The sequence below is a fragment of the Festucalex cinctus genome, chromosome 3 (assembly GCF_051991245.1).
Source record: "Festucalex cinctus isolate MCC-2025b chromosome 3, RoL_Fcin_1.0, whole genome shotgun sequence".
NCBI classification, from domain to species: domain Eukaryota; kingdom Metazoa; phylum Chordata; class Actinopteri; order Syngnathiformes; family Syngnathidae; genus Festucalex; species Festucalex cinctus.
In genome coordinates this window covers 23,003,837-23,031,043 of record NC_135413.1, presented here as the reverse complement: position 1 = coordinate 23,031,043, position 27,207 = coordinate 23,003,837, and the positions used below count along the sequence as shown (strand labels likewise).

General features: G+C 40.4%; 5 protein-coding genes across 15 annotated transcripts in view; 2 read left to right on the top strand and 3 right to left on the bottom strand.

The window, feature by feature from the left end:
- Nucleotides 1-382: 382 nt before the first annotated feature.
- On the bottom strand, nucleotides 383-4,476 carry ppcdc (phosphopantothenoylcysteine decarboxylase). Of its 3 annotated transcripts, none has more exons than XM_077516785.1 (5): nucleotides 4,229-4,476; nucleotides 3,795-3,890; nucleotides 3,262-3,390; nucleotides 3,019-3,191; nucleotides 383-1,682 (listed from the first exon to the last, which is right to left on the bottom strand). In XM_077516785.1, the coding sequence occupies exons 1-5, from the start codon at nucleotides 4,370-4,372 to the stop codon at nucleotides 1,613-1,615; spliced, it is 612 nt and encodes a 203-aa protein (XP_077372911.1). In that variant the 5' UTR covers nucleotides 4,373-4,476; the 3' UTR covers nucleotides 383-1,612. The 3 variants fall into 3 exon arrangements, with proteins under 3 accessions (XP_077372911.1, XP_077372909.1, XP_077372912.1); XM_077516783.1 differs by having other exon boundaries at nucleotides 3,019-3,187; XM_077516786.1 differs by lacking the exon at nucleotides 4,229-4,476.
- hacd3 (3-hydroxyacyl-CoA dehydratase 3) lies at nucleotides 4,302-9,225 on the top strand. Of its 2 annotated transcripts, none has more exons than XM_077516782.1 (11): nucleotides 4,302-4,781; nucleotides 4,939-4,981; nucleotides 5,089-5,162; nucleotides 5,244-5,408; nucleotides 5,571-5,613; nucleotides 5,775-5,885; nucleotides 5,966-6,093; nucleotides 6,160-6,272; nucleotides 7,685-7,791; nucleotides 7,860-7,991; nucleotides 8,073-9,225. In XM_077516782.1, the coding sequence occupies exons 1-11, from the start codon at nucleotides 4,704-4,706 to the stop codon at nucleotides 8,147-8,149; spliced, it is 1,071 nt and encodes a 356-aa protein (XP_077372908.1). In that variant the 5' UTR covers nucleotides 4,302-4,703; the 3' UTR covers nucleotides 8,150-9,225. The 2 variants fall into 2 exon arrangements, with proteins under 2 accessions (XP_077372908.1, XP_077372907.1); XM_077516781.1 differs by having other exon boundaries at nucleotides 4,493-4,781; nucleotides 5,568-5,613.
- ints14 (integrator complex subunit 14) lies at nucleotides 8,745-15,244 on the bottom strand. Of its 4 annotated transcripts, none has more exons than XM_077516778.1 (13): nucleotides 15,053-15,146; nucleotides 14,868-14,965; nucleotides 13,419-13,662; nucleotides 13,247-13,354; nucleotides 13,003-13,158; nucleotides 12,151-12,269; nucleotides 11,923-12,065; nucleotides 11,382-11,474; nucleotides 10,800-10,944; nucleotides 10,286-10,419; nucleotides 9,919-10,037; nucleotides 9,640-9,705; nucleotides 8,745-9,562 (listed from the first exon to the last, which is right to left on the bottom strand). In XM_077516778.1, the coding sequence occupies exons 3-13, from the start codon at nucleotides 13,638-13,640 to the stop codon at nucleotides 9,329-9,331; spliced, it is 1,539 nt and encodes a 512-aa protein (XP_077372904.1). In that variant the 5' UTR covers nucleotides 13,641-13,662; nucleotides 14,868-14,965; nucleotides 15,053-15,146; the 3' UTR covers nucleotides 8,745-9,328. The 4 variants fall into 4 exon arrangements, with proteins under 4 accessions (XP_077372904.1, XP_077372906.1, XP_077372905.1 ...); XM_077516780.1 differs by having other exon boundaries at nucleotides 13,419-13,596; nucleotides 15,053-15,145; XM_077516779.1 differs by having other exon boundaries at nucleotides 13,419-13,596; nucleotides 14,868-15,244.
- A 518-nt stretch (nucleotides 15,245-15,762) lies between these two features.
- Nucleotides 15,763-26,169, top strand: slc24a1 (solute carrier family 24 member 1). 4 transcript variants are annotated; one of them, XM_077516773.1, is made up of 10 exons: nucleotides 15,763-15,979; nucleotides 17,212-18,309; nucleotides 20,231-20,296; nucleotides 20,481-20,589; nucleotides 20,964-21,047; nucleotides 22,115-22,242; nucleotides 22,324-22,560; nucleotides 22,641-22,730; nucleotides 23,996-24,162; nucleotides 24,251-26,169. In XM_077516773.1, the coding sequence occupies exons 2-10, from the start codon at nucleotides 17,314-17,316 to the stop codon at nucleotides 24,498-24,500; spliced, it is 2,127 nt and encodes a 708-aa protein (XP_077372899.1). In that variant the 5' UTR covers nucleotides 15,763-15,979; nucleotides 17,212-17,313; the 3' UTR covers nucleotides 24,501-26,169. The 4 variants fall into 4 exon arrangements, with proteins under 4 accessions (XP_077372899.1, XP_077372898.1, XP_077372902.1 ...); XM_077516772.1 differs by lacking the exon at nucleotides 15,763-15,979 and adding an exon at nucleotides 16,023-16,690; XM_077516776.1 differs by lacking the exon at nucleotides 15,763-15,979 and adding an exon at nucleotides 16,025-16,690 and having other exon boundaries at nucleotides 22,115-22,185.
- dennd4a (DENN/MADD domain containing 4A) overlaps nucleotides 25,812-27,207 on the bottom strand; it is a 29,208-nt gene continuing 27,812 nt past the window's right edge. For both annotated transcript variants that reach the window (XM_077516770.1, XM_077516771.1), the window contains one exon: nucleotides 25,812-26,887. In XM_077516770.1, coding sequence (XP_077372896.1) covers nucleotides 26,751-26,887 — 137 coding nt within the window. In that variant the 3' untranslated portion in view covers nucleotides 25,812-26,750. The remainder of the gene's footprint in view (nucleotides 26,888-27,207) is intronic.

Here is a 27,207-nt window from a genome sequence, read left to right as displayed (position 1 = left end):
ATTAGTTTTAGTTGTAGTAAAATTATTATATTAAAGTGCCCTTTAAATTAATTTGACTTGCGTTGAGTCTTTTTAGTGCATTGCAAGCAAGTTTCTGTGGTCGGCGCATGTTTTTGCTTATGCAAACAAAAACAAAAAAACACTTCAAAACAATAATCGTTTCACTCACGCTGAACAGAATCTTCTTTTAAGTCAACAAGAGCTTAGCAAATTAATTCTTGGAAATGATATGCCACAGCCTACAACTGCAGGGCTTCGGAATTAGCTCCAGATATACAGAGTGACCCTGCTGTCATTATTCGACTTGAACAGAACGCCGTATGCGTGAAGCAAATTCTTTCAAGTTGATTTTCTGGTATCAAATGAAAGAAGACCCACTGCATGACAGGAAGCGAATAATTTATTTTGCAACAGTTGTAAACAACCAATGGCAAATATTAGAATTGCACAGAACATAAATTAACTTTGAGCTCGTGTTAGGAGTTAAGTGTTGCTAAACAGGTTAATCACATTGACATTCAGAGATAAGAGATTGGCTGACAAGCTTCTGTATATGCTGATCAAAAGTTTTAGAACACCCTCATTTGTCTTTTTTCGTTGTTGCTTGAAAGTTGAGTAACACAAGTCCATTGAGAAGCTTGAAATGGTACAAAAGATTGTGGTAAACGGCCAGAAAAAAAAAGAAAGAAAAAAAAACAGGTAAATTGACCACAAACTGAAAAATAATGTAAATTCCAGAATTATGTCTACAGACCATCAAAACATTTTAAAAGTGTAGATTTTAATCAGTCACAATGCTTGCCCATTTGGCTAACATTAATTTTATTCTAACAAATATCAGAATTAGCTTAAAAAAGTCCTTATTGGTTGGACTCAAGTGAGAACTGTCCTGTTCACCATGAAAGGTGCTCAGAAACTGCGAGAAAGGGACAGGAAGAGGTCAAGCAACACAGTTGTAAAAGAATCGCAAGATCAGTTCCTTAGCGTCAACAGCTCGTGTTGATAGGCGGCTCACAGGAAAACATCTTCAAACGCAGCCTCAAGACCATCTCCAATTGATACAAATGTTTTATTATTCATCAATTTGAGAGGTGTTAGCTTTATATGTTCAAAGAACAAAGTCTGCATTGTATTCTGCGTGAACTCTGCATGGTATGCACTGTACTCCTTTCCTATGTAAATCAACATTGTATCTCTGTGTGCTGATGAGTGGGATACTTTGGTTGTTTTGGAAGGAAGGACTGAGTTACAGCCCACCTGACAGCAGATAAAAACAACCTTGAACATTTTCTATGCTTCCGGTAATAATTAGGAGTGGGATGGTTCAGTAAATCCATGGTTTCGTATAGTTAGTTATAGTTATACATTAAGTATATGGGAGGGTTACTTTAAAAATGTATTCCAATACAGTTACTAATTACCTCTTAAATAATGTAGTTAGTAATGCAATTCATGATGTACCATAATATGAAAGTAATTTAACATGATTACTTTCAATTACTTTAGGATTACTCCAAGGAGTTTTGAGTCTGGGTTCCACACAGATTACGCTTTGATACGCGGTCATTCAAAGGTCAAAGTGTTGTCTGCTGTTTATGTTTGGGGAGACGGCTCACTGGATGGCTGAAGGTACTGCTTGATAACGCTGATGATCGTCGACACCTCCGCCATGGCGCCTTTGCCTGTAACAAATTCAACAAGTACAAATAACACAGACAGAATGTGTGCTCATCATTATTCAACTTTGCCTGCCAGCCATGTGCAAATTTGCATTTCTTTGTGCGCATGTTAATTTTTTGGAGGATCATTTGAGGTCATGCTTAAAATATGCCTGTGAATATTGTGATTTATCTAAGTCATTGTATTATCACGGAAGTGAATCGATTGTAGCTGGACTGTTGCGGTTGTTATCAGGTCATGCACATAGACCACATAGGACCAGAAAATCCAAGTATTTATCCTCTAACAGGGCATCAGACTAACATATTTTACTAGATACACAGTGGCTCCTAATTTAAAATTTAGGGATGCATCGACTTGCAAAGTTCACATTTTCTCTCATTCATTGTCCACCTTCTCCAGGCTTAGAAAACATGTGTCACTGCTCATCAAAAAAATACATCAATAAAAAAAACCCAAGCAAAATTCCATTTGAAATTTGGAATTGGACCGTTGACTTTTGCAAGTCACAAAGTCGCATTTGCGAAGGCTTTTTGGCAAGGCGATTTGAAATAACCGTTGTTCTTAAATGAAAAGTCTTCCAGTGGTCTAATTAGAAAGTAAGTGGTACAGGAGGTTAAATGCACATTTTGGGCTTTCATGTTTAGAATTTTAATTTTTTTTTTATATAATATTAATAAAATAAATTTAATACCAAAGGTGTACGTTGCAGGTAAAGCCCTTCAATTTTTTAATTTGGGGCTTTTGTTTTGAAATTTTGAAAAAGGTAATAGGAATGAACTGAACAGTTTAAAGTTGGAATGGTTTCAATAGGTAAAAAGAAGAAATAACAGCACATAATAATAATAATAATAACAATAATAATAATAATAATAAATAATATTAATTCCCTTCAAAAATGTTGTTTGTGGCTTTTATTTTGAAATGTTGGGAAAAATGGAAGATGAGCTGAACATTTTGAATCGGTCCAAAATATGGAAGTTACAGGTAAATCCCTTCACAAATTTTAATTGTGGGCTTTTATTTTGAAATTTTGAAAAATAAAAAATAAAATAGGAAGACGAATGAGCTGGCCAGTCTGAAGTTGGATGTTTAGAATACAGGATGTAAAACAAATAAACAAACAATGTTTTTGTTTGTTTTACTCTGTCCCCAATAGACTTCATTTGGTCTGACATTTTAAATCCTGTTCCACAGCAAAACTTTCCTGTCATAAAAAGAAGCCGAACTGAACAGGTTGAGGGGAAAAGAAAAAAAAAGAGGACAATTCTAATTTCCATAATATATCCCCTTAAATATGTATTTTTTTGTTTGTGGTATGATTGCACACACACACACCTTTGTCTCCACACACCAGCTTCTTTGCAATGCAAGGGATTTCCACATAACCAAACTCCTTCAGCTTGTGTACTTGCTGGGCTGTGATGGGATGCTGCCACATAGCAGTGTTCATCGCAGGGCAGAAGAGGAGAGGGCAACTGGTATCCCAGGCTCTCACCACACACGTCTGCCTTGATAAACGCTAAGTCATCTGAAAGTCATTCATTTTTAAAAATTGCTTCCAACGTTCAGTGATCTCACCAGCAGGTTGTCACAAATGCCGCTAGAGATCTTTCCGAGCGTGTTTGCATCTAACGGGGCGATGACGAGAAGGTCAGCCCAGCGTCTGAGCTCAATGTGTAGCACCGGGTCAGATCTGTGACTCCACATCTGGAACAAATACACAATGAGTGACTCACGTAAATGAGATGACGAAAATAAAATACAGAGTAGACCTTGTGCCAGATTCTAGTTAATTCATTCTTTATTGCAGACACAGGTCCATACAAAATATTTAAAAAAAAAACACACACACAAAAAGTGGAAACAGTCTGATTCCAATTGATCCAGGTTTCATGACACCAGGATATACCTCATGTAGTCAGAAGAGATATTGACTCAATGAGGAAACACCATTATAATAAAGAAACATAGCCCTTATGACACCATTATAAAATTGCCCCCTCAAGCACAACAATCAAAGAAAATGGGTTCATCCCCTGATTGTGCTCAGTTGCTCACCCGAGGTGTCTCGACTTGTGTATTGATGAATATCAAGGGCTAGAAAAACGTACCTCCCATTCATCTTTGTCACTGTAAACTTTTACTGACACCTCTTCGGGGTTATAAAAGTGCAGGGCATGCTCAGTTGTGACCACTCTGACATCCACCTGGAAAAAAAAGATGTAAAATTGTTATTTAAAAACAACAACAAAAACAAAACAAAAAAACCCCAACTAATATTGGCCTCTGACTTTTAGTTCTCAATAGACAACACAAAAGCCAGTAAATTCGACAGTTGAATTAAATACTTTTTTTTAGTAGGTCATCAGTGCCATTCATTCATTCAGTCCTGAACCGAATTACTAAAACACAGTACTGTATCTAAAATTCTATGAAATCACTAATCACTTGTATTTAAAGTGAGGCCTCGGGAAAAAGGCGTCCAAATTACAAAGCTCGAGTCTATTAAACGGACAAAAAGACATTTACTAGTTGAAAATCTCACCCCGGGGAGATGAAGAAGTTCAGAAACCAAAACAGGAAGTTTGAGGGCAGCTACACTCCCGGTTACTCCAACAAGCACAGAAAAAGTCCCGGACGTCTTGACCAAGTCGCTTGGAGGATGAGCATCATCTTCATCCGTCTGCATTCTGACATACTGCCGAAGGTGAAACACTCGTTATCCTTGTTTTTGCTTTTCGAAACGGTTCGTATGCTTGTTGATTTTTTCCCCACCGTTTCGACTTCCGCAAATAAACCACAACAGCCAATCGGAGAAGAGGACGTCAAACCAGCCAATCACAGTAGCGTAAGATGAAACGTCACCCAGTCGAGCTCACGCACGTCGCTTGGATGACAGCGCGAGAACGCGCCCGTTTGTGGAATGTTCTGGCTACTTGCTAAACGCCTAGCATGAGGGGCTGAGCCGTCGGCTTGTCTTTTCTTTTGATTTAAAACTAATTGACTGATACAAAACAACAATGGCATTGACGCCTCTTGTTTACTGGGCCCAACGCCACGAGGAAATCTACCTTCGGGTGGAGCTGACTGATGCACAGGTGAGCTTCTACCTGTCATATTTCTTCGCAGCAACCACAATAGGAATGAGTTGGCGGAGTGGCCACAATGATCCATCGTTAACATCACAAGGAAATAGGTAATGTTGCTGATGTCATAATATTAATGGGACTAAAATTGTCCCCCCCCTGCTTACAGAATATTGACGTCAACGTGCATGAAAACATCCTTCACTTTCAAGGTGACATATTACTGTGTGTATCTGTGGTGATCATGCTCCTGGTGCTTGTTAAGGTTGCAAGGTTTTCTTTTGGGGCATATTAAAAATGTGATATTTTGTGTGTGTAGCCCTGGGCCACGGTGCTAAAGGTCAAAACTTGTACCAATTCAGCATGGAGTTTCTTTTACCTGTAAAAACACAGGTACGTGCATGTGCAGTTCTCCCTTCATGTTCATTTCCTTCTCGTCTCCTCTTCCTAAACGACTTTGCCGGATGTGTACAGGTGGCATATAAGTCCACTCAGCGGCAGGTGAGCATCACCGTGAGGAAAGGGCAGCGAGGCTGGTGGGGACGGTTGACCAAACAGGAACGCAAACCGCTCTTCTTGGCTCCAGACTTCGACCGCTGGCTCGACGAATCGGACGCCGAGATGGAGATCAGGGAGAAGGTGAGCAAAAGTTGCCAATGGCAAAATATGTTATGTATACTACGTAGCACATTGTGTTACGAGCTTGGTCAAGGAACAAGTACAATTTGTAAGTCAAAGTATCACTAGTTTGTAAAGACAGAAAAAAACGGTAAAGAAACTGCTTTGTACTTTGCAAAGGAGGAGAGAAGAAACAGGCGGAAGGCTTCACAGTATGATGAAGACGGTAAGTGAAGACAGAAGTTTCTCCATCTCCAGATATATTTTTTTTATTTTTTATACTCATTCACTGCCATTGACGGCTATAGACGTCAAAGATCCATTTTTTTCCTTTGGCTAGCAGTGAATGGCTTAAAAAATAAATAAATACATTTAATTGTATTTCAGGTTTGATCAGTCTGAAAACAGGATTTTTGTTTACATACAACCTGGTGCAGTTTCTTGGCTTTTCATGGATCTTTGTCAACATGACCATTCGTCTCCTCAAGTTTGGTCAAGGTGAGCACTGCGTGTGCAATGTGAATGGTTTTCCCCCCCCGCATGAAGGCCACACTAACGCCGTGCGCGTCGCATTTCAGATTCCTTCTATGACACGTTTCACACCATATCCGGCGTCATGTTCTTCTGCCAGATCTTGGCAGCCGTCGAGGTCCTCAATGCTGCTTTTGGTGTGGTCAAGACGGGTGTGATGCCGACTTTTATACAGGTCTGGCAATGTGAAATCTCTTGGGGACTATAATATTTGTTTTAACAAAAATCTTGTTTTTAATAGGTGCTTGGAAGGAATTTCATCCTCTTCATCATTTTTGGTTGCTTGGAAGAAATGCAGAATAAGCCGGTGGTCTTCTTTGTTTTCTATCTGTGGAGTGCCATTGAAATATTTAGGTAGGCCATTATACTTATCACTGTATGTTTCATTAGGTATACACAGCTGTAGTCAATTTATTTCTTTTTTTTTCTCAAGTGCTCGCAGAGGTGACTAACCGAAAATGTTAGACAAACCGTTACTTTAGAATAAAAGTTGTCCTTCAAATATTACTTAAAAGTAGAAGTCAACCTTAAGCATTTCTTGACAATATGATATGTGACCTCACGAGTTTAAACATGTCATTTTGATTAATATTACATTTGTGGAATAAGTGTTATGAAGCAAAAGCCAGACGTTTTTATCCATCTCAGGGGGCGGCCATTTTGCCACTTGCTGTCGACTGAAGATGACATCACAGTTGCTCAGGCAACAACCAATCAGAGCTCATCTGTTTTCTGAAGCCGCACTGTGATTGGTTGTTACCTGAGCAACATTGATGTCATCTTCAGTCGACAGCAAGTGGCAAAATGGCCGCCTCCTGAGATGGTTAAAAAGGGGATGCATTTTGCCGCTTTACTCATATTCCACTAACACATTATTAACGAGAATATCATATTTAGACCACTGGGCCACATAGAACATATTAAAAAATAAAATACATAAAAAATTTGGGTTGACTTCCCACTTAAATACGTGTCCAATGAAAAAAATAGCAAGTGATAAGCTTCTGTTATTATAATTTTCAATTAGAGCATTAAGTTAACATCAAGTAGAAAAAAATAAAAACTAGGAATTTACCCCCCCCCCCCACCCCCCAAAAAATGTAACTAAAATAATAAATAAAATCTATATAAAATAACATCCACATTTTTACTTTACAACACAGGTTTGCTGTGGAGTTCTTGTAGGCTGAAATGTGAACATCTTGAGGCAGTAACTTAAATTTTTTTTTTTTTTTTGTAATGTGTAAAGTAAACTTATATTACATGTGACACCAGAGGTGTTGAGCTTCTAATGACTGAGTCACATGTTGTATTGTTGTCATTTGTTCCTGCATGCTTCATGTAAATTAAGTCACTTTGAACATTTCTAGGTGGAGCCGCGGAGACATTGTGTGCTTTATGTGACTGTCTGGGTGAAGCAGTCATGTGACAACACCCCAGGCACAAGTCCAAAAAAATAAATACATAATATATAAATAAATAAATAATAAAAAAAAAAAAAACACCAACAACAACCCTGCGCAAACAACTGATAATTAAAGTAGCGGGATGAAGCTCAGTCAGTGTAAGGAAAGTGGTATTTTTCTTGACATAAATACTCAAGTAGTAGTGAAAAGTGTGACTTACAATTAAATGTAGCATGTGACTCCCCACTTCTGCGCGCTTGACCTCAATAAGTCATCTAATGTGTTAGTGAGTGTATATCCCTGCTAATTTATCATCCACATAAATAATGTCAACCCAAAGCTAACAAGACTTTACTGCAGGTATCCATTCTACATGCTGGGATGCTTCAACAGCGAGTGGAAAATCCTGACCTGGTTGCGATATTCCATCTGGATGCCCCTTTACCCGATAGGTGTTATCGCTGAAGGTACGTTTCCCTTCAATCGTCCGAAAGTTGATTCATGACCGAATACAAACACGTGTCATCTCAAACAGCTGTCGCCGTGATACAGTCCATCCCCATCTTTGACGAAAGCAACCTGTTCAGCATTCCTCTGCCGAAAGCCATCGGCGCGTCTCTCAGCTTCTCATATGTCCTGCGCGTGTACCTGGCGCTCATGTTTTTAGGTAAGCGCGCACTTTGAAACAGATGCAACGTTTTTGCAAGAGCAATCCGATGTGAATTGACTTGTTCGTCCCTTCTTGTAGGACTTTTTATCAACTTTCGTCATCTCTACAAGCAAAGGCAGAGGCGGTTCCGCACCAGGAAGAGGAAGGCTTATTGATGCGGCGCTCCTCACACACCTTTGCTACCCGTTTGTTTCTTATCAACATTTCCTCAAGATGGTCTCATTTTACAGGCACCTTTCACTGTTTTGCTAAACCTCCTTCCTGCTGTTTATTTGCACAGTTCCCTTGTTTTACTTGCACTACCAAACACAACTCGTTTGACTATGTCTGCATGTTTTGGTAATAGTTTTTAAAAGTCCCTGTAAAGTCCCAACACATCGTTTAAATATTTACACACCACAGAAGTGTTATCAACCCTGCCAATAACTATGTGGGTGTGTCCACTGACTGGGCTGAAAGCACACCCTGCTTAATTAACTGTCAATCAAAAGCGACTACTAGTCCTTGAAAAATGAATGCTACTTGATCTGGTATGTTCATTATGCCTAGACAGCACATTTGAGCCAAAAAATATATCTGCTGAAAGCCTCCGGTGCTGGAATGTCTCGCGCCAAGAACAACGTGGCGCTCTAAAATAGCCACAACTATTGGGCTGGAGGAATAGCAAGCTAGCTTGCTAACTATGCATTGCAATTGCACCATATATCATGTTATGTTTTAGCCATGCTCAAAACATCTGGAAAACTGAAATGGTGAAAGGCAGTTTTAATGTTCTTGCACCACATTTGAGTCAGAACTAATTCCGTCTGCACACAATTTTAGTGAGTAATTATCTTGAAACCTGTATAAATGTATTTAAAACCAAATATGAATTCACTTTACAGGGTCTTAAGGATAGTTAATGGTACTGTATTTCATTATACTGTTCATAAATCCCAACATTTCTGCTGCAATATGTTGTACTTCATTTGTGAATTAGCGCTCCGAAGTCCTCAGGGAAAATGAAATTGCTAACCAGTGATATTTTGTCATTCTGCTTTGTTAAACCTACGCTTTTAAACTCTTTAAAATCAACCGCAGAAAGTTGTCATCAAGGTCCTCAACCATGCTACATGAAAAATAAACTGAACAATGTTGACGGTTGTGGTGTAGAACATGTCATGAAGCGTGACTGTGATTCAACCGACTTTACTAACAAAGTATAAAAAGATTTTTTTCTTAAAAGTGGCAACATTTGTGATTGGAGTTGTTTTTAAAAATCATGACTGGCCCACGCATTGGTCCATATTTCAGTGCATTTTTTTTTCTTTTTTTACCACAAAGTCAGGCGTGGCTCAGCTTGAGAAATCGGTGTGCATGGGGACAATGTTGTGCTCAAAAGCGGCATATTGGGAGTCCCCCGTGCTGGCCAGCTTGAGCTGCTGGGCTGCGTGGGAGAGCTGGAAAGCGGCGTCGGGGTGGGCCGAGTCGGGCAGCAGCGTGCACTCCCGCTCTAGCAGCTCGGCCACTCCCTTCAGGAGGTCCCAGAATCCAAAAGCCAGGGCGGCCTTCCGAAGGCGGTTCAGCTCCTGGGAAGATTCAAGAAAGTGGATAATTTATTTTATTTAAAAGAAGAAAAAAAAAAGAGAATGTCATGCAATTTTACCTTGTAGAATGTTTGTGTTTTATCAGGCAGTTTTCTTGCATTCCTCAGAATCTTTTGCACATCAGTCTGAAATGAATATCATTTCATATCATTATTTACTATCATTCATTTTTAACAGAAAATCACTATTCATTAATGTTATCAATGGTTCCTGCCTCACAAATGACAAAAGACATGTATTTTTATTTTGTTACTATATGAGATACATCTTCAAGCCTAAAAGCCTTTCGGGAATGCCATTTGAATGAGCCTGGCCATCATCAAGCAGGAGGACTTCACCTGCAGTCCGCTGGCTTTAATCCACACTGTAACATTCTGGGCGTAGCTTCGTTTGACGGGCGGCTGCACGGGGAAAGGACTTTTACTGTCGTCCTCTCCGTAGGGATTTTCCACCGCCTCTGAAGGACAGTAATTACAAGCGTGAGGTGAAGTTGATGTCATGAGCAGCATATATGGCAGTCATAATGATTAACTTCCAGATTATGCTCAAATACGGAAAGACCTTTGTCCTTGAAGTGAAAATGTATTTGAAAAGTAAGTGTGCCAAAAGTGAATGTATACAAAGCTTCAAGAGGTTATGTGAGGTGAACGCACTGGAAAGAAGGTCTGACGTTTGCGTGTGTGTGTGGGGGGGGGGGGTTGTTACCTGAGATCGGTCCCAAATGGGAGATCTTCCCCAGCCAAGGCAGAGGTTCGGTACTGGGTTCAAACAGTGACATCATCAGATTTGATTTCTTTTTGCTGTCTGCTTGCGAATACAGCATGCCGAACCACTCGGGCCTGTGACGCAGAATCAATTTAACGTATCAAGAATCTGCGCCTCCGAACCTTCAAGGCACATATTTTTGCTTTTGTTTTTAAATATTATGAAATCATAGACAAACACGCTTGAAAGCAAATTGGCAAAGCTTTATGAATGTAGTACAAGATGTACGTAGTTTTTTGCTGTTCTGCAGAAACCTCGTATGTCCAAATATGGTGAAATTCATGTTGAACATTTTTGTGGTCTGGATTGGAAACTCGTACGCCAAAATTGCTTTACAAAACTCATTTTCAGCCCACTTAAGTGAATTTTGGAGAATGTACTCATGTACACAAATGTGTTAGGGAATCATTGCTTCGTGCAGCCAACTGTAAGCATGACAAGCATCGCGTCTCACCCCAACTGGACGAGCGCCACCATGCCCTCCACTTTGAGGCTGCCATGTAAGAGCACGCAGAAATTTGGACTTTTCCCCGCCATTTGACTTGCAGACACTTCCTCCTCCAGATCGTCCGCGCCGCCTGTGCCAACGTCGTCAACATCTGAGACAAAAGTCAAAATTCAGCGTTAAACAACATCGGGCTGCCATTTCGCACACTGGAGAATTGTCACATTTTGGTTAGGCAAATCTTCCTTGGAGTTCTTCTTTTATTCTGTAATGCAGTTATTTGTGTTGAGGTAAGATACAGATAAAAGTGAAAAAAATGGATTGGAAAAAGGATTGTTTGACATTCCTTTGCATAGATTGCAAAGATAAAAGCTAAAGCAACTATAGCGCTGGAACAGTTCAACAATGACAAAATGGACGGAGGGTCAGGAAATGACTGGGGGAAAAAAAGCCAAAAGGACGTCAATTAGGTGATATGGAAGCGTTTGCATTATGGTATTTTTCAGGGAAACGTATTCCAACAAAAATCATTAGAAAGGTATGTAATCTTGCAAGGTCAGTGTTGATGTAAAAAACGCACGTCATGCTCACCTTTGTTGACCGCAATTGGCAGGACCAAGTGTCTGGATATGACAGGTGGGCTGGAGATGTCTGCGATTTCAATGAAGCCCACGATTTCCAGATCTGCGACAAATAGGACACAATGTTTATTTACTGCTCAACATGAGCCAGTTGTGTTTATTTATTTATTTATTTATTTTTAAATTATATTTCCTACTAAGAGTGGAAAATTATCATCACTACTTACTAAACTTTTCAATTGCATTTCCTGCTATCGGTATGATTATACAGCATAGACTTGTCTGGCTGGTTGAAGTCAACTTCCCAGATGTTACATTGTTCAAGTTATCAGCAGATGAAAACTTTATATGGCCTTTTTATAATGACAAGGTCATCCACTGTTTGCTTTCTCTATGTGTGTCAGCTACATGTCATGACAGTCTTATTAGTGGTATATGATGATAAAGTTACATTATAATGCACCATCACATACAGCTGACGGCCCGAGGTTGTAGAATTTGGAATTCATCCCGAATAAAGTCTGTATTCAACTTTACGCCAGCAAAAGTACCTGGGTTGACTGCTCGAGCTAAAGGTTCCACCTCCTCATCCACCACGACTGGCTCAGGTCGAGGGAACACCTGAACGTCTGCCGACAGGTTCCCACAGTGCAGGACAGCATGGAAGGGAGAGTAAGCCCTGTCAATTAATCTCCTGGACACAAATACAGCAAAAATGTTTGGTTTTTGTGAACATGAAATTACATGACTGGTGAATCCTTGTACAACAACAGCCGCACCCAAACATGGCCTGCACGCCCTGCATGCACAGTGGGCCCTCCACGGTGAAGACCTGTCCGTCACCTCCACTGAGACAAAGAAGCTCCTCCCATTTGTCCAACGCACCTGTTATCTGTAACTGGAATACAACAATAACAATATTTTCAAGCTGCAGTTATGTTTATGACTGTAAAACTGGCCATTAAAACAAAGAAAATTACCTGTTGCCTATTTAACCAAACTAGTACATAATTTTTGTCTTACCGAAGTCCTCTATCTTAATGCTAACACATTATAAAGACCTGCTGTTGACCAGCTAACAAAACTAGCATCGCTACTGCGGTAGTTAAGCTTTTGAACAACTTATAGGTACTTTACTTATCATTTTCAGCAGTAAAAAGTGAATATTTTGTTTGTAATTAATTTTTAGTACCGGTCGTTGAATTTCATTTGAATTTGTGGCAAAACGTGTTTTTAATTGTATTAATTGTACATGAAAAATAATGAAGTTATTAAATTAATTCTAGAAAAAAAACATTTTCACTGCGGAAAATGGCTAAATAAGTATCTCTTTAAAGCGTAGGTCACGTCAAAAAAATATTTGCAATAAACTCTATGTGTCTCCATTAGTTTAAACACGGCATTCGGATTTATATTGTATTCGTGTAGAAAGAATTCATCAGTTTTCAGAATCCACACGTTTTCAGCTGACATTTTATGCAGCACCGCCCACTGTTGTCGAATTGACGTCATAGGCTCTATACTGCTCACCTGTTTTCTAGCTTTGCTCACTGTGATGAGAACCAAAAAGGAGGTGAAGGCATAAAATGACTTAAAAGACTAGTAAAGTACTAGAAAGTACTAGAAAGTACCTCCTCTGTGTTGGCAACACACATGATGAACATTTTGGTCGGGAAGGGGAAGGGCAGAGGGAACTTCTTATTGTCCCCGCGGTGCCTCAGAGACTGTAGGGAGTGACGAAGGGATCCTTTTCCAATACCGAGAGCTCCGTCGGTCACCAGCACCACCTTATGGACACAATGGGGAACAACATCAACACAAACTTAATACCTGTGGAGACGTCAACGTTTCAGGTAGCCTGCTTTATTACAATACCTGGCATGGACAAGCACTTCCCCACTCTTGCTGCACAACGTTGCTGACTCCATTCAGAGCTGATTCCACACACGTCTTGTCATAGTCTTCTAAGTTGCTGAGGGCGTCCTGCACAGGAAGTAGTAGTAATAATCACAGAAGCCCCTCGTCTCGTTAGATGCTTGGCGTGTACCTGTAAAGCGTTATAATCCCTGGTGAACGGCACTAACAGTTCCCAAAGGGACGAGAAGGCCATGAGTGCGGTGAACTCCAAGCGATAGTTGGAGGCCATGTGCTCGAATAACATATTGAGCCCGTGGACGGCCAAGTTCTTCCTCTGGAACTCTTCGCTGCTGTCCTGCGACACCGGCCTTGTCATGGACAGGGACGCGTCCATTAACACCACAGTAGGCATGATTTACTGCGAGTGTTGAGGACTCGAAAAGGAACGAGAGGAACAAACGCGAGTGAGCGAGCTACGTAGACACTAGCATCGACATGCTAACGGCAGCGTTTATCTTTTTAAAAAGCTGATTATACATTGTAGTAATTAAGAGGCCTTAAATGGTTATATTGTGAGTAAACCATCTACCGAGTAGAACATGAACTCAACTGGACGCTATGTGTTTTGTCTTTCGGGTAAAATGTATCATTTCTGAAGCTCGCGTTCGCCCCTAGGAACCATCAGGTGCCTTTTGTGTTGACATGCGCACTCCATTTTTTTTTTCGTCCGACTGGAAAACATCAAGAACACAAAGTTCCGCTATAGTTTCACGACTCTTGCAATAATTGTTAATTTATATGTTTTTAAGTTGAGTGCTGTGCGTTATTGTTCTGCAAGAGAATAAAAGCCAGCATCAATAATATATATATATATTTATATATATATTTTTTTAAAAAGGCACCGACAAGCAGAGCGTGAACCTTTCCTACGAATCAGACAAGTTGGAGCCGTCTGCAGACTCCCATCACTCTCGCAGCCTAGATACAGGCAAATACACGGAGGAGCGCCAAAACAATGCCTTCGTGAGCCATCAATCAACCGCCTCAGATCGGCCATCTCTGATCCGACGACTCTGGCAAAGTTTCACACATGTTCAGCTGCTCGGCTTCTGAAGACAAATCACAGAGGCTGTCTCCCCCGTGATCGATTATCATCTGGACTCTCATCATTGTCCTTTGTTTTATTTTGTTTTTTTCTTAACAGTGTGATTTACAGGACAAATGGCTGCTCGCCGCAATAGAAATCTCACGTTTAGCAACAAAGACAAAACTGTTTAACACTTCATACAGTCGCAGGACAACCAAAACCAAACCAAAATAGAATTTAAATTTTTTTTTTTTTATATATATATATTTTTTTAACCCTAACCCTCATTTTTATCGTTTTCCTTTCATACGTCATCAAAAAAAGTCTTTGATCGTGACCTCTTGACCCCCGATCGATCATTTTTATCGTTTCATCCTACGTCATCAAAGGACATCAAAGCGAATGAGGCCATAAATCAAATTTTGATCGCGACGGACTAAATTGGCATTGCTTCCCTCTCTCACCTTTCTCGTCATGCTGCCCATCATTCTCTTTCTGTGGCTCACCACTCCAGATGTGCGCAAACAGGTTAAAAAAAAAATGCACACTTACCCTCAGCGCAATGGACAGATGAGACGTTTTCAGACCGGTCCTTTATTTGCCCACTGGTACGATCAGACATGGTCTAACCCCGAAAACTAAGTAGGCTACTGTACACATGAAAACAACATCAGTTTCAAGATAGAATAAGAGGCAGAAATTAAAAATGATCTTTTCATAAAAATGAAGGAAATGACCTGGTTCCACTTGTCTTATGAGCTAATCTCAGTTTGAATCTTTAGCTGTGTTGAGAAGCTCCTCTACAGCCCAAATCAATGTGACATCACCTTAAAAGAGGTTTGATAATAAAGCTTAGTGACATGAAGATGACCACCAAAGAGTCATTTATGCGTATGATGATGCTAGTTGGTATTGACAGCATCAGTTGGTATTGACAGCATCAGAGAGGCATTCCTTTCATAATATGAAATGTCTGACTATGGTGAATGAAAACAATATTACAGGAGAAATGCCAGGATGCACAACATGTGAATCAAAAGTTTTTATGGCTGCGTCCAGTCATCACAAAAATGTTTTTGTTATCTTTTAAATCCTTCAGAATTCCAGAAAATACTTTGCAGTCACGCTCCTGGGCTCCATTCTATGGATTTCAGTCTTCTCCTACCTCATGGTGTGGTGGGCCCATCGGGTATAGCAAATATGTCAACAATACTGATAAATTGCAAATACAGACCCCATTCTGAATCCTGTTTGTCCTCACAGGTCGGTGAGGCCTTCAGCATCCCAGCTGCAATTATGGGCCTGACTGTCCTGGCTGCCGGGACGTCCATACCAGACATCATCACCAGTGTGATCGTGGCTCGTAAAGGCCTTTGCGACATGGCTGTGTCCAGTTTAGTGGGCAGCAACATCTTTAACATCACCATATGGTGAGGCTCCGCCGTTATCTCAGTTTAATTCACTGGTGGTGGATTATTGACACATTTCTTGTCATCCATCTTTGAAAAAGTCTGCCGCTGCCATGGCTCCTGCACTCGCTCATCCACGGTTTGGTTCCCGTGGCCGTCAACAGCGACGGGCTCCTCTGTGCCATTACGCTGCTCTTCCTCGTGCTCCTCTTCTTCATCATCTCCATCGTTTCCTGTAAATGGAAACTTGACAAGGTGCTGGGTTTCATCATGCTGCTGCTCTACGTCAGCTTTGTGGTGCTCAGTGTGATGCTGCAGTATCGCTTTCTACTGTGCCCTGTATAAGTTGACTTTGCTTGAAATTATTACAATCAACATGTATTAGCAAGCCTGTCATCAATATAGTGGAAATTTCAAACATCTGGAAACTAATCGAATCATTCCAAAATATATGTTCACATTTCTCTTCTTGATCACACTTTTAGTGACCTCTTTATCTTTGGCGCCTTCTTGTGGTCAAAATGAAGAATGCCTTTTGAATACTTTTCATTCACCATTATCCTAACCGTTTGTAGTGACTCTTGTGGTCAATTTCAGTGCCAAAAATGGAAATACACTGACACGAAGACCGATCATTATTCTGCCGTTTTGACAAATCATACAAATCGATTTAACTAATTAACTTGCTGGAGGGTTTTGTTTAAATGCCAGGAAGTATTTGGCACGAAAATTGATATTTTATTAGTGAGGTGGACCGTGATGAAGTGAGAGTGAGACAATACGATGCTAATCCTCTTAAAGCCTGCAGGTATTAGCTATTATGCTAATCCATTGTGAAGACGTGTCGTGCGTCCTACATAAACTGTTGGCTAGCTTGTCGGAGCGTCTGTGTGCCGCTCAACCAGATGAACTTCAGTCTGATGATTATCAGACATTTCTTCATTCTCGGACCCAGCAGAATTTTTGGTACGTTTGCATCTTGAATTAAAAGTCATTGTTGTCATAATTATAAAAATACCAAGTTTTAGGCTGCTAAGTTTTAAGTTTTAGCTCAAAACAATTCTTGTTCATTGAGTTCTTCTGGTAAGCAGTGTAGATCATAATATTACCAATTAAAACTAAAATTGGGCCATTGCGGCTCATCTTTTCATGGCAAATCCTCAAACTTTGAAGCCTGCTTCTGATCGAGGCTTGTTTAGGCAAATTCCTGAATCTAAAAATGGGAAAAGTGTGAACCTTGAATTAAGTGGCCAAAATGGTTGCAACAAATTAAAATGGCCGACTTCCTGTACACTACAGTTTGAGGCATATGGGTCCTTCAGGCTTTTGAAACTGATGTTGTGTTGTTTGCTAACTTTTCAGGAGGCGCTACGAATGTTTTTTACAATTACATACATTTTGAGCATATTGGTGAGACTCGATAAAGGTAATTAGTTCATCAGAAGAACAATTCTAAAGCTCATAATAGTCTATTTTTTGCACTTTAGGTGGTCAAATTATGTGAAATGAAACACGCCAAGAAAGCACGGGATCCTGTCAGCCCCAGTCATTTGGGGAGAACGCTGGACTGTCCCACTGGCCCTTAATGCATGGAAATCCACCCTACGACACACTTGGGAATTATGTATTGCCTGAGAAGGAAGCGACTTCGCTTGAGGCGAGTCTTATTCCTCCTAGCCGGGGTCTTCATCTGCATCGTGTACCAGCTAACAACCATCAACGGCGGACGCCATGAGGCTGGGTTGCCATCTCCTCAGATCGGAGACGCTTTCACCGAGGGCTCAGCCGGATGGGTGGAGGATGTCACGGCCGAGAGTCGGCAGAAGCCAAGAAACCAGACGACACAGACGACCCCGGCCAACTCCAGCGTAGATGATAGCGCTACCACTCGACCTCCGCCTGCGACCACCAACCGGACTACTGTACATTGCATATATGTCCCGCCTCATCCCAAAGGGGAGGCACCTACTCCATCTTCTCCAGCTGAAGCTCCTCACATGAAGGGCGAGTACCCCGAAGATATATTTTCAGTGGAGGAGCGTCGCCGAGGCTGGGTGGCCTTGCACATCTCCGGCATGATGTACATGTTTGTGTCACTTGCTATCGTGTGCGACGAGTTCTTTGTCCCCGCGCTGGGGGTCATCATAGACAAATTAGAAATATCCGACGATGTGGCGGGAGCGACGTTCATGGCGGCCGGAGGGTCTGCCCCGGAACTTTTCACCTCCTTGATCGGGGTCTTCATAGCCCACAGCAACGTTGGGATCGGGACCATCGTGGGTTCGGCGGTTTTCAACATCCTCTTCGTGATCGGGATGTGCGCGTTGTTCTCCCGGGAGGTTCTCCATCTCACCTGGTGGCCTCTCTTCAGAGATGTTTCCTTCTACATCCTGGACCTCGTCCTGCTCATCGTCTTCTTCCTGGACAATGTCATCATGTGGTGGGAGAGTATGATGCTGGTGGCCAGCTACACCTTATATGTCATCTTCATGAAGTTTAACGGCCAAATCGAACACGTGTTCAAGACGCAGCTTTACAAACACAAGAGCATCGTCCGGATTATTACTGGCGAGGAGCTAGAAGTGGTAAGAAGCACATTTGATGTAACTCTTTACTTTAACTTTCCATTTTTGAAGGGGAGGGCACATTCATGGAAGTGATATACTTAACTCATTCACTCCCAGCCATTTTCACAGAAGCAATCCCCTTCACTGTTTTGCTGGATTTTGACTGAGCCCCACAGAATATTATGTTCTATTGCTATAAATACATGAATACCAAAAGAAAGATTAAAGTCTCTTCGTTCATCAGAAAAAAGCACATTTCTATCCGTTTCCGTTTTGCAGCAATTAGCATTAGAATATATCTTAAGTTTCATTATTATTCACAAATCTATTTAGAATTGTGAGTAATTGAGCTGTTTTTCAACATGGCCCTGGTTGATCTCTTATACTCTGCAGCCACCTGCTGGCCGTTTTTGTAATCACTACCAATGCTTCAACCTTTCTCTGCAGTTGAAAGGCTGCACCAAAGCCTTCTGTATGCTCTAGCATAAAAAACAAAACAAAAAAATGTATAAATACGTCTTAGGGACACTTAAAACATTTAAAATAGAACGTATTTATACGTTTTTGGGAGCAAAAAAGTTAAATTCTTGCAAGGCAGTGCTTATTACTTACAATAACGGATGTTTTGGGACACATCTCAACTCAATGTCGGTCACACAAGCAAAAGCACATCTAAAAGCAGTTATAAACACAACTGAAGGCAAAAGTATCTTATTAAAATTACTAAATCAACGAATAATGACAACATTTAAGCACATTTGCAACAAAAATATTAAAAGACATTTAGAAGCAAATAAATACATTAAAAAAGGACTAAAAGAACATAAAGATAAATTGATTTAAAGAATTCTTCAGACCTTAATCAATGAAATGGGCGAAAGCATCTTTTTTTTTTTAATGGATTTAAAAGCATTTGTACTTTGTATGCAGCATAACAACCGAATGGCACTTCACCATGTTTGCTTTGAAACCCTAGACACCACTAATTGACCTGAGCCTGCAGATCTCAGAGCACTACTGGCTTTATATTGAATTAGCATTTGCACAATATATTCAGACTCAAACAGTTCAGGTATTTATAGAGCAGTATCAGAATTTGAAAATCCTCCATTTTCCTTATTAGGGTCATAGTTGGCCTGGAGCCTGTCCCAGATGAACTATGAATTAGGATTATCATAATTAGTGAAAATTAATGAAATAGCTCAAACTAAAATAGAAGAAGATTTTTGTTAGTGAAAAAAGAAAATTAAAGATAACTGTAACTACATTTTATGTTTATAAAGCTAACTACAACTAACATTAACTACAGTAAAAATGTTTAATCCTTTGTTTTTATATTCTTCAATGAATGTCATGTATGAGTGGCCTGGGTTTATTTTTAGAAGCATTTATTTCTGTATCATCCTATGGCCGTAAAGAAGAAAGTAGGTCGAACAGTTATTTTGGGGAATTTTTGTTAAGAATCAAAAACTACAAACCCCTCCATAGTTTCTCTCATATTTTCAGATTCTTTTGGTATACAGTCCCAAAACTTTTGCCCACCCACTTCCTCGCTATAATCCAATCACCGAGCTGTGATTTTGTCATCATTGAGTTTTATTCCTTAAAAGGATCACACTCACAATCCTGACAGGTTTACTGACACGTTTATGAATGTGTCAAAAGAACGAACGAAGTGACACTTTGAAAGGGCTGAAAGCGAAGCTGAGCCGTGGCAGCCACATAATCCCTCGAGGGTATGCAGAGCTGCGCAGAGTGGCGTCAACATAGTGTGTGTTTACCCACTTGTCGACAAGCTTATGTGACAGAACATAGATGCACATACATGGATTCAATCTGCTTAGAGATCTCCATGTGCAAAACAAAAAGCTACAATGAGACAAAAGCATCAGCTGAATGACATTTTTTTTTTTTTTTTAAATTAATAATGTGCACACAGACCAAGGCCAATGGGGACGGTCAAGACAACACGCCTCCTCCTCCGGATGACAGGAATCGGTTAAAGGTAAAAATGAAAGCAGCATTTTTGACCAGTTTCAGTCATTTCTCTCCACATATTTAATAATTGACCTCCGTCCTGTTCATTTGCATGGCGTTGCCATGGCAACAACAAACCTCCCGCAGCTGCTGCTGCTGAATTTTGCCTGCATTTCATTTTGACATTGTTAGTATCATTTGCCCCTCCCCAGTTGAGGCCATCACTTCAACGCGGTGGAAGCTCAGCGTCTTTGCACAACAGCACCATGAGGAACACCATTTTCCAACTCATGATACACACGTTAGACCCTTTGGGAGAAGGTGAGCGCCCCCTACAGCCCACATCAACTGTCATCATGATCAGTATTTTGGCCTTTCAAATAGAGGAACGTAAAATAAACGACTGTGACACTAGTGAATGTTGATTTCACCTCAAGGTCAATTCAAGGTTGCAGCCTTTCTTAAACATTCTCTAAACAGTCTTAAATGTTCTCTAAATAGTCTTAACGGTCTTTTTTTTATTGTAAGGAAATTTTGAAAGAAAGACATTAGGTTTGCAAATGTCTTAAAGGCTTCAAGATTTTTTTGCACAACTATGTCTATTCTTATTTCACTAAAAACAGACTCCCTTTGCTGTCTGCTTATCCAGTCACCGCACGCAGTTGTTTTATTTGTGCTGATGTGAATGCTTGCAGGCAAATTCAAGGACAAGGCCGAGAGTCTGAATAATGTAGTGAGAAGAAAGGCTGAAGGTGAAATTGCAGCGAAGCGCGAAGAAGGTAACACACAAACGTGAAGGTCATGCCACCAAATGATGTCTTTGTAACGATAACTGTTATCTATGGCACATAGTTGTTCATTTTACAATGGAATTTATTATTGTTGTATACAACTGAAATTTTGATACCTTAGAACGTGAAAATATTTGATCAAATAAAAAAGCTCTGTTTCTTCAATATTTTACAGGAAAAGCGTTATATTCAAGGATAACAAAAATCAAATATAACAGTCTTTGAATGTAAATATTCTTTCTATTTGATAATTTACGTAAATTCGAAGATTTTACGCAACTAAATAGCTCTCACAAGCTTGGTAGAATGTGGTCGTAGAAAATGCGGTTAATTGCGATTAATCACAAAATATTGCGCAATTAATTATTTTAAAATGTACTTGACTAATATAATATAATATAATTAAATCAGATTGTCAAAATTAGTGCGTTGATTTAAAGTTCCTTTAACACCACTAATTTTTTTTTAGCGCGCAATTAATTTCCTTACTTGGAAAGCCTGTACTGGGGGAATTCCAGTCGCAATGCAGAAGACACCTCCATGTCAAAATTTAGAGTAATACATTTTATTATAATGCATATATTTCTGTATTTTGAAATTTTAAAAAATGTGCAGAATTATAGCTCTTAAGTTAATATTAAAAGAAAAATGCACTAAGCTGTCACCAACGTCTTACAAGTACAATTATGCCATCTCGTGGCAGAAAAATTACCTCAACACAAATCACTCGTTTTTTTTACAGTACAGTACATCTTTTTAATTTTAAGTAAATTTTATGAATCGTTATGAAATGACTGTATCAATGACTAAAAGATGCAGGCATATTTCTATTAGTTTAACATTTTTTCCACTTTTATGATAACGAGTAGGAAAACCTTTTTATTGTACATTTTATTGTACATTTAGTACAGATATAACATTTGCAATTAATTATGAGTAAACTATTGAAGTCATGCGATTAATTCCGATTAAAAAATGTAATCACCTGACACCCCTAAATATAATATTTCAGTATGATGATTTGCAACCTCTCACAAACGTGATTGCTTTATTAGATGGAGACAGTGGGCAGGAGCAGACCAAAGAGGACCGAGCTGAAAAGAAGGAGCCTCCCGAAGATGAGAAGGTACTCTCCACCAAGCATGTCAAAAAGCCCAGAAGTCAATCTTTGATACCTTTCTACGTAAGGTGACCATGCAGCATGCAGCACGCTCCGTACTTCATACTTGGGTCAAGTATACGTCTTCTTCTTGCAACACTGCAGGAGGACCAGGCCTCCGAGGGGGACGGGTCCGACGAGTCAAGCAGCGGTGAGGAGGACAGTGATGAAGATGACAGCGATGAAGATGACAGCGATGAAGATGACAGCGAAGATGAGGAGAAGGAGGAGGAGCCTCTGTCTTTGGAGTGGCCCGACACGCCACGGAAGCAAGTCACTTACCTCTTCCTGCTGCCAATCATCTTCCCCCTCTGGCTCACCGTCCCTGACGTCCGCAAACAGGTAACGGTATTCAAAGATTGTCACAGGATTGATCACAAAAACTATAGGTACATAAAATGTGAATTGTCCTTTTCTGACAGAACTCGAGGAAATTTTTCGTGGTCACCTTCCTGGGCTCCATTCTGTGGATCGCCATCTTCTCTTACCTCATGGTGTGGTGGGCACATCAGGTCAGGACAACTGATATTTTTACAGGAAGTCTGGAGCTGTGATTCGAGATCAAACCCAGACCTCAGAACTGACAGGAACACATGCTAGCCACTAGGACCACCACACTGCCCGGTTTACAAGACATATTTTCAGATTGGGATCATCAAAGTTGCTAGAAAAACAAAAACAAAAAAAAACCAATCACAACCAAAATAAATTGTTTTTGACCTTGATAATGCAGCAGTGTAGAATCACTGGTGAACCTGTTCTATTATACAATACTTAACCTAATAGTATATAATACCTAAGTCTTTCTTGAGTCCCATTAAGTGACCCAGAAGTGCCCCCAAATTGAACAGGAAATGACCCTGATTTGCCCCAAAATCAACAGGAAGTGACACAGAAGTGCTCCCAAATTGAACAGGAAGTGACCCGGATTTGCCCCAAAATCAACAGGAAGTGCCCTAAAATCAATGGGATTGAAATACTCTAAATTTAACAGGAAGTGACCCTGAAGTGTATCACAGTCATCAGGAAGTTTGCTGATCTGAACAGGAAGTGACCTGAAATTGGCCCAAAATCAACAGGAAGTGCCCTAAAATCAGCACGAAGTAACATGGAAAGTGCCCGAAAATTAACAGGGAGTGACCCAGAATTGGCCCAAAATCAATGGGAAATACCCCAAATTTAACAGGAAGTGACCCTGAAATGAATCACAATCAACAGAAAGTTCTCTGATATGAACAGGAAGTGACCTGAAATTGGGCCAAAATCAACAGGAAGTGCCCCGGAAGTGCCCCAAAATAAATGGGAAATACCGCAAATCTAACAGGAAGTGACCCCGAATCAACAATCAGCAACCAACAGGAAGTTCTTCGATCTGAACAGTAAGTGACCTGAAATTGGCCCAAAATCAACAGGAAGTAGAAAATCAGCAGGAAGTGACACGGTAAGTGCCAGAAAATCAACAGGGAGTGACCCAGGTGGCCCAAAATCAATGGGAAATACCCCAAATTTAACAGGAAGTGACCCCACAGTGAATTACAATCAACAGGAAGTTCTCCTATCTGAACAGGAAGTGACCTGAAATTGGCCCAAAATCAACAGGATGTGCACCAAATTCAACAGGAAGTGTCCCAGAAGTGCCCCCCAAACACCCAAAGTGCTGATTTTTTTTTTGGTTGTTGTTGTTTTCTATTCTTATTTCTACTTTTTTTTTTTTTTTTTTTTTTTTTTTTTGTAACCAATACAATTCTTGTATCTGAAATTTGGTTTATCCGTACAGGTGGGCGAGACCATCGGAATCTCTGAGGAGATTATGGGCCTGACGATCCTGGCTGCCGGGACGTCCATCCCTGACCTCATCACCAGCGTCATCGTGGCCCGTAAAGGACTTGGCGACATGGCCGTGTCCAGCTCGGTGGGCAGTAATATCTTTGACATCACCGTGGGGTAAGTTTTTAGTAAGTTTTTCGGCTCTTCTTCTTTTTTTGTTTTTGAATGTGATCCTGTGCATATTTCTCTTGCTGTGTGCCGAAAGTCTGCCGCTGCCGTGGCTGATGTACTCGTTCATCCACGGTTTGGTTCCCGTGGCCGTCAGCAGCAACGGGCTCTTCTGCGCCATCGTGCTGCTCTTCCTCATGCTCCTCTTCGTCATCATCTCCATCGCGTCGTGCAAGTGGAAGATGAACAAGGCTCTGGGCTTCACCATGTTCCTGCTCTACTTCATCTTCCTGGTGCTCAGCGTCATGCTGGAGGACCGCATCATCGTCTGTCCCGTCTCCATCTGAAGGTCATGTGAGGTCACGCCAGGTGGACATCTATTTGGGACCTCAGCGCTCACGCGTCCTAAGTATGCTGCATGTATTACTGAACATTGGATGCTATTGGAGCTGTGCTGCATTTGCAGTCCTGCCTACGTTGTCTGGAAGTCCTCATTTGCATACTACATTGAGACTTTTTACTTCAGTTCTCATTATAATCAAACAGAAGAAAAGCAACTTATAGTACTTTCTACAATAGTTGCCACTCGTCAGGCAGTGGTTCAGTATGATGGGCGGGAGGATTTCCGGTATAACAGAAAGCCTTTTCATGTAAAACTGAAAAGACTTCTGTTTTCAACTGAATGTGACTGTGAGTGGCCATCAGGGACACAATTAAGAATTAGAGGTACTACCAAACTGAAATGAAGAGGTGGCTTAAAGCAATGGTGGTAGTTATAAAAAACGGCCAGCAGGTGGCAGCAGAGTATAAGAGCTCAGCCAAGGACCATGTTGCAATAAGCTCTTTTTGTCAGTGTTTTTAACAGGAATGTGAATATTGATTATACTTAGCTATATTCTAATACTAATTGCTACTAAACGTAAACCGATACAAATGTACTCCCCCCCATTATGATAGAAGAGACTCGAATCTTTCTTATGGTAGGTTCCATGTTTTTATAGCACAGTACTCTGTGGGCCTTGCAAAATTAGGTAAAATCCAGTAAAACAACTGGGAGCGAAGGGTTGTGACATCATTTCAGTATAGCATGAGCGTGAATCATTTTTAAAATGAGCGTGCGAGCAAATAATTTTCCATTATTGTAGTGGGTTTGAGAGTGTTTCAGTTTTGAGTAAATAATTTTTTAGTTATTTCAGATGGCCCTTTATATTCATGTTTTTTTTTGGTAATTGCAGACCATTTTGCTTTTGTTTAAAATACAAAAAATGCAAATCAGCAATTTTAACAGATATTCAAAAATGCTTGTGTTTTTATTACAAAATGAACACAAATAACAGATCCACTTCTTTTGATTGTAGCTTCATATAAATTAGTGTCCACCTTACAAATGGTGAATAACAAACCTTGACACAACATCAAGTGGTGACTTTTCTTATCGAGAAAGTGAAGAGAATGCAAATGTACACGCTTATTTGATTCCAAGCAAGGACACAGCATGAAAGTCAAAGGGCATCACAGTACAAAGAGAAGTTGCTTTGTCAGTTTCTAAAGGGACACAGTGACTTGAGGAAGTGATGCAGGGTCAGGGCAGGGCACAGCTGCTCGTTCAAACCTTAAACCTTGCACACACAAAAAAAACTGCTATGTGCAAGAAAACCTGCTTTTTCTTCACTTTTTAAAATGAAGCATGTCATTTATTTTATGAAATGAAATACAGAAAATACATCAAATTCTGTACACGTATTTCTCCATTTAATGTGACAATATCGACAAACGCTGTAATTAATCCAACTGAAATATTAATTTGTTTTCCAGTTATCACATATATTGATTGTACTTTACTGAGGGAATGTATCCTTGGTGGTCCCAGACAACACAACCTTGTACAACAAATCTCACTTTAAAAAAGGGTATTGCTTTGAAAACGATATGAATCATATTAGAATTTCCCGTCTGGGTACTTTTGGTACATTGTAGAAAAAAAATACACGAATAAACATTGTGCATATAAATGAATTTAGTGCTCCCTTCTTGACTTAAAATGTTTTTTTTTATATTTATTTTTTGACCACCATTACCATGTAGTTTAGTGTCTTCAGGTATTAAAGTGTGTACATGGTGAGGATCCGTAGGAATGTATTTTGCTTTTGGTAAAGCTGTATGTGTTAGACATAAAAACATCAACATTACATTTTGTTCCGTGGTCCAGTCAAATCTATCACATCTTTGGCTTCTGGGCCAAATGCAGAGCTCATCTTGTCAAAGTGCTTTGAAACAGTTTCAACACGGGTCGCTAGGACCACAAAGTCAATGTGAGAATATGCATTATATTACATACTTTTAAAACACAACATCATAAAAAAGTGTAATAACTGTACAAACAGCTATAGTTAAAATACAGTGGAATGTCCTCAATATGTACTCAAGACTCACTGCTCCGCACGTCCCAGCGCTCGACAGTGAAGAGATGTCATCATGGCAGTTGCTTTTGCATTTAAGTCATATTCCCATTGTGCTTAAAAAGAGCTCAGGTGAGCTGGTCCTGAGTCTGAAGTCCAAAAACACACAAATGTGTGTGTTTTTTTGTGGTGTCTGATTCACAAACTGGGCTCCCCAAAAGTCTTCCTGCACTCCATGACCCCCGCTCCAGGGGGGCGGTCACAGTTGTGTGTCAGTTTGACCTGACTGGGGGTGAGGCGGTCGTAGGCCAGCTTGTACTCGCGGTCAAATGCATCTGCAAAGAAGTGAGAATTAGTTAAGATGCTATTTAGATAGCTAGCTAATCTGACTGGCTAACTGGCTAGCTATTTAGCTAGCTGGCTAATCTGGCTGGCCAACTGGCTAGGTATTTCGTAGTGTTGTTCTGATACCGATACTGGTATCGGCACTGGCCCCGATACTGCATTAAAACAGTGGTATCGGCATCGGTGAGTACTAACAAGTAACATGCCAATACCATTATTTCCAACGCTAATATAGGACTTTGGATGCAGCATCTTGTGTCTTGCTCGTGCACGACATTCACTGATGTGTGACATGTTCACTGCATGCTGA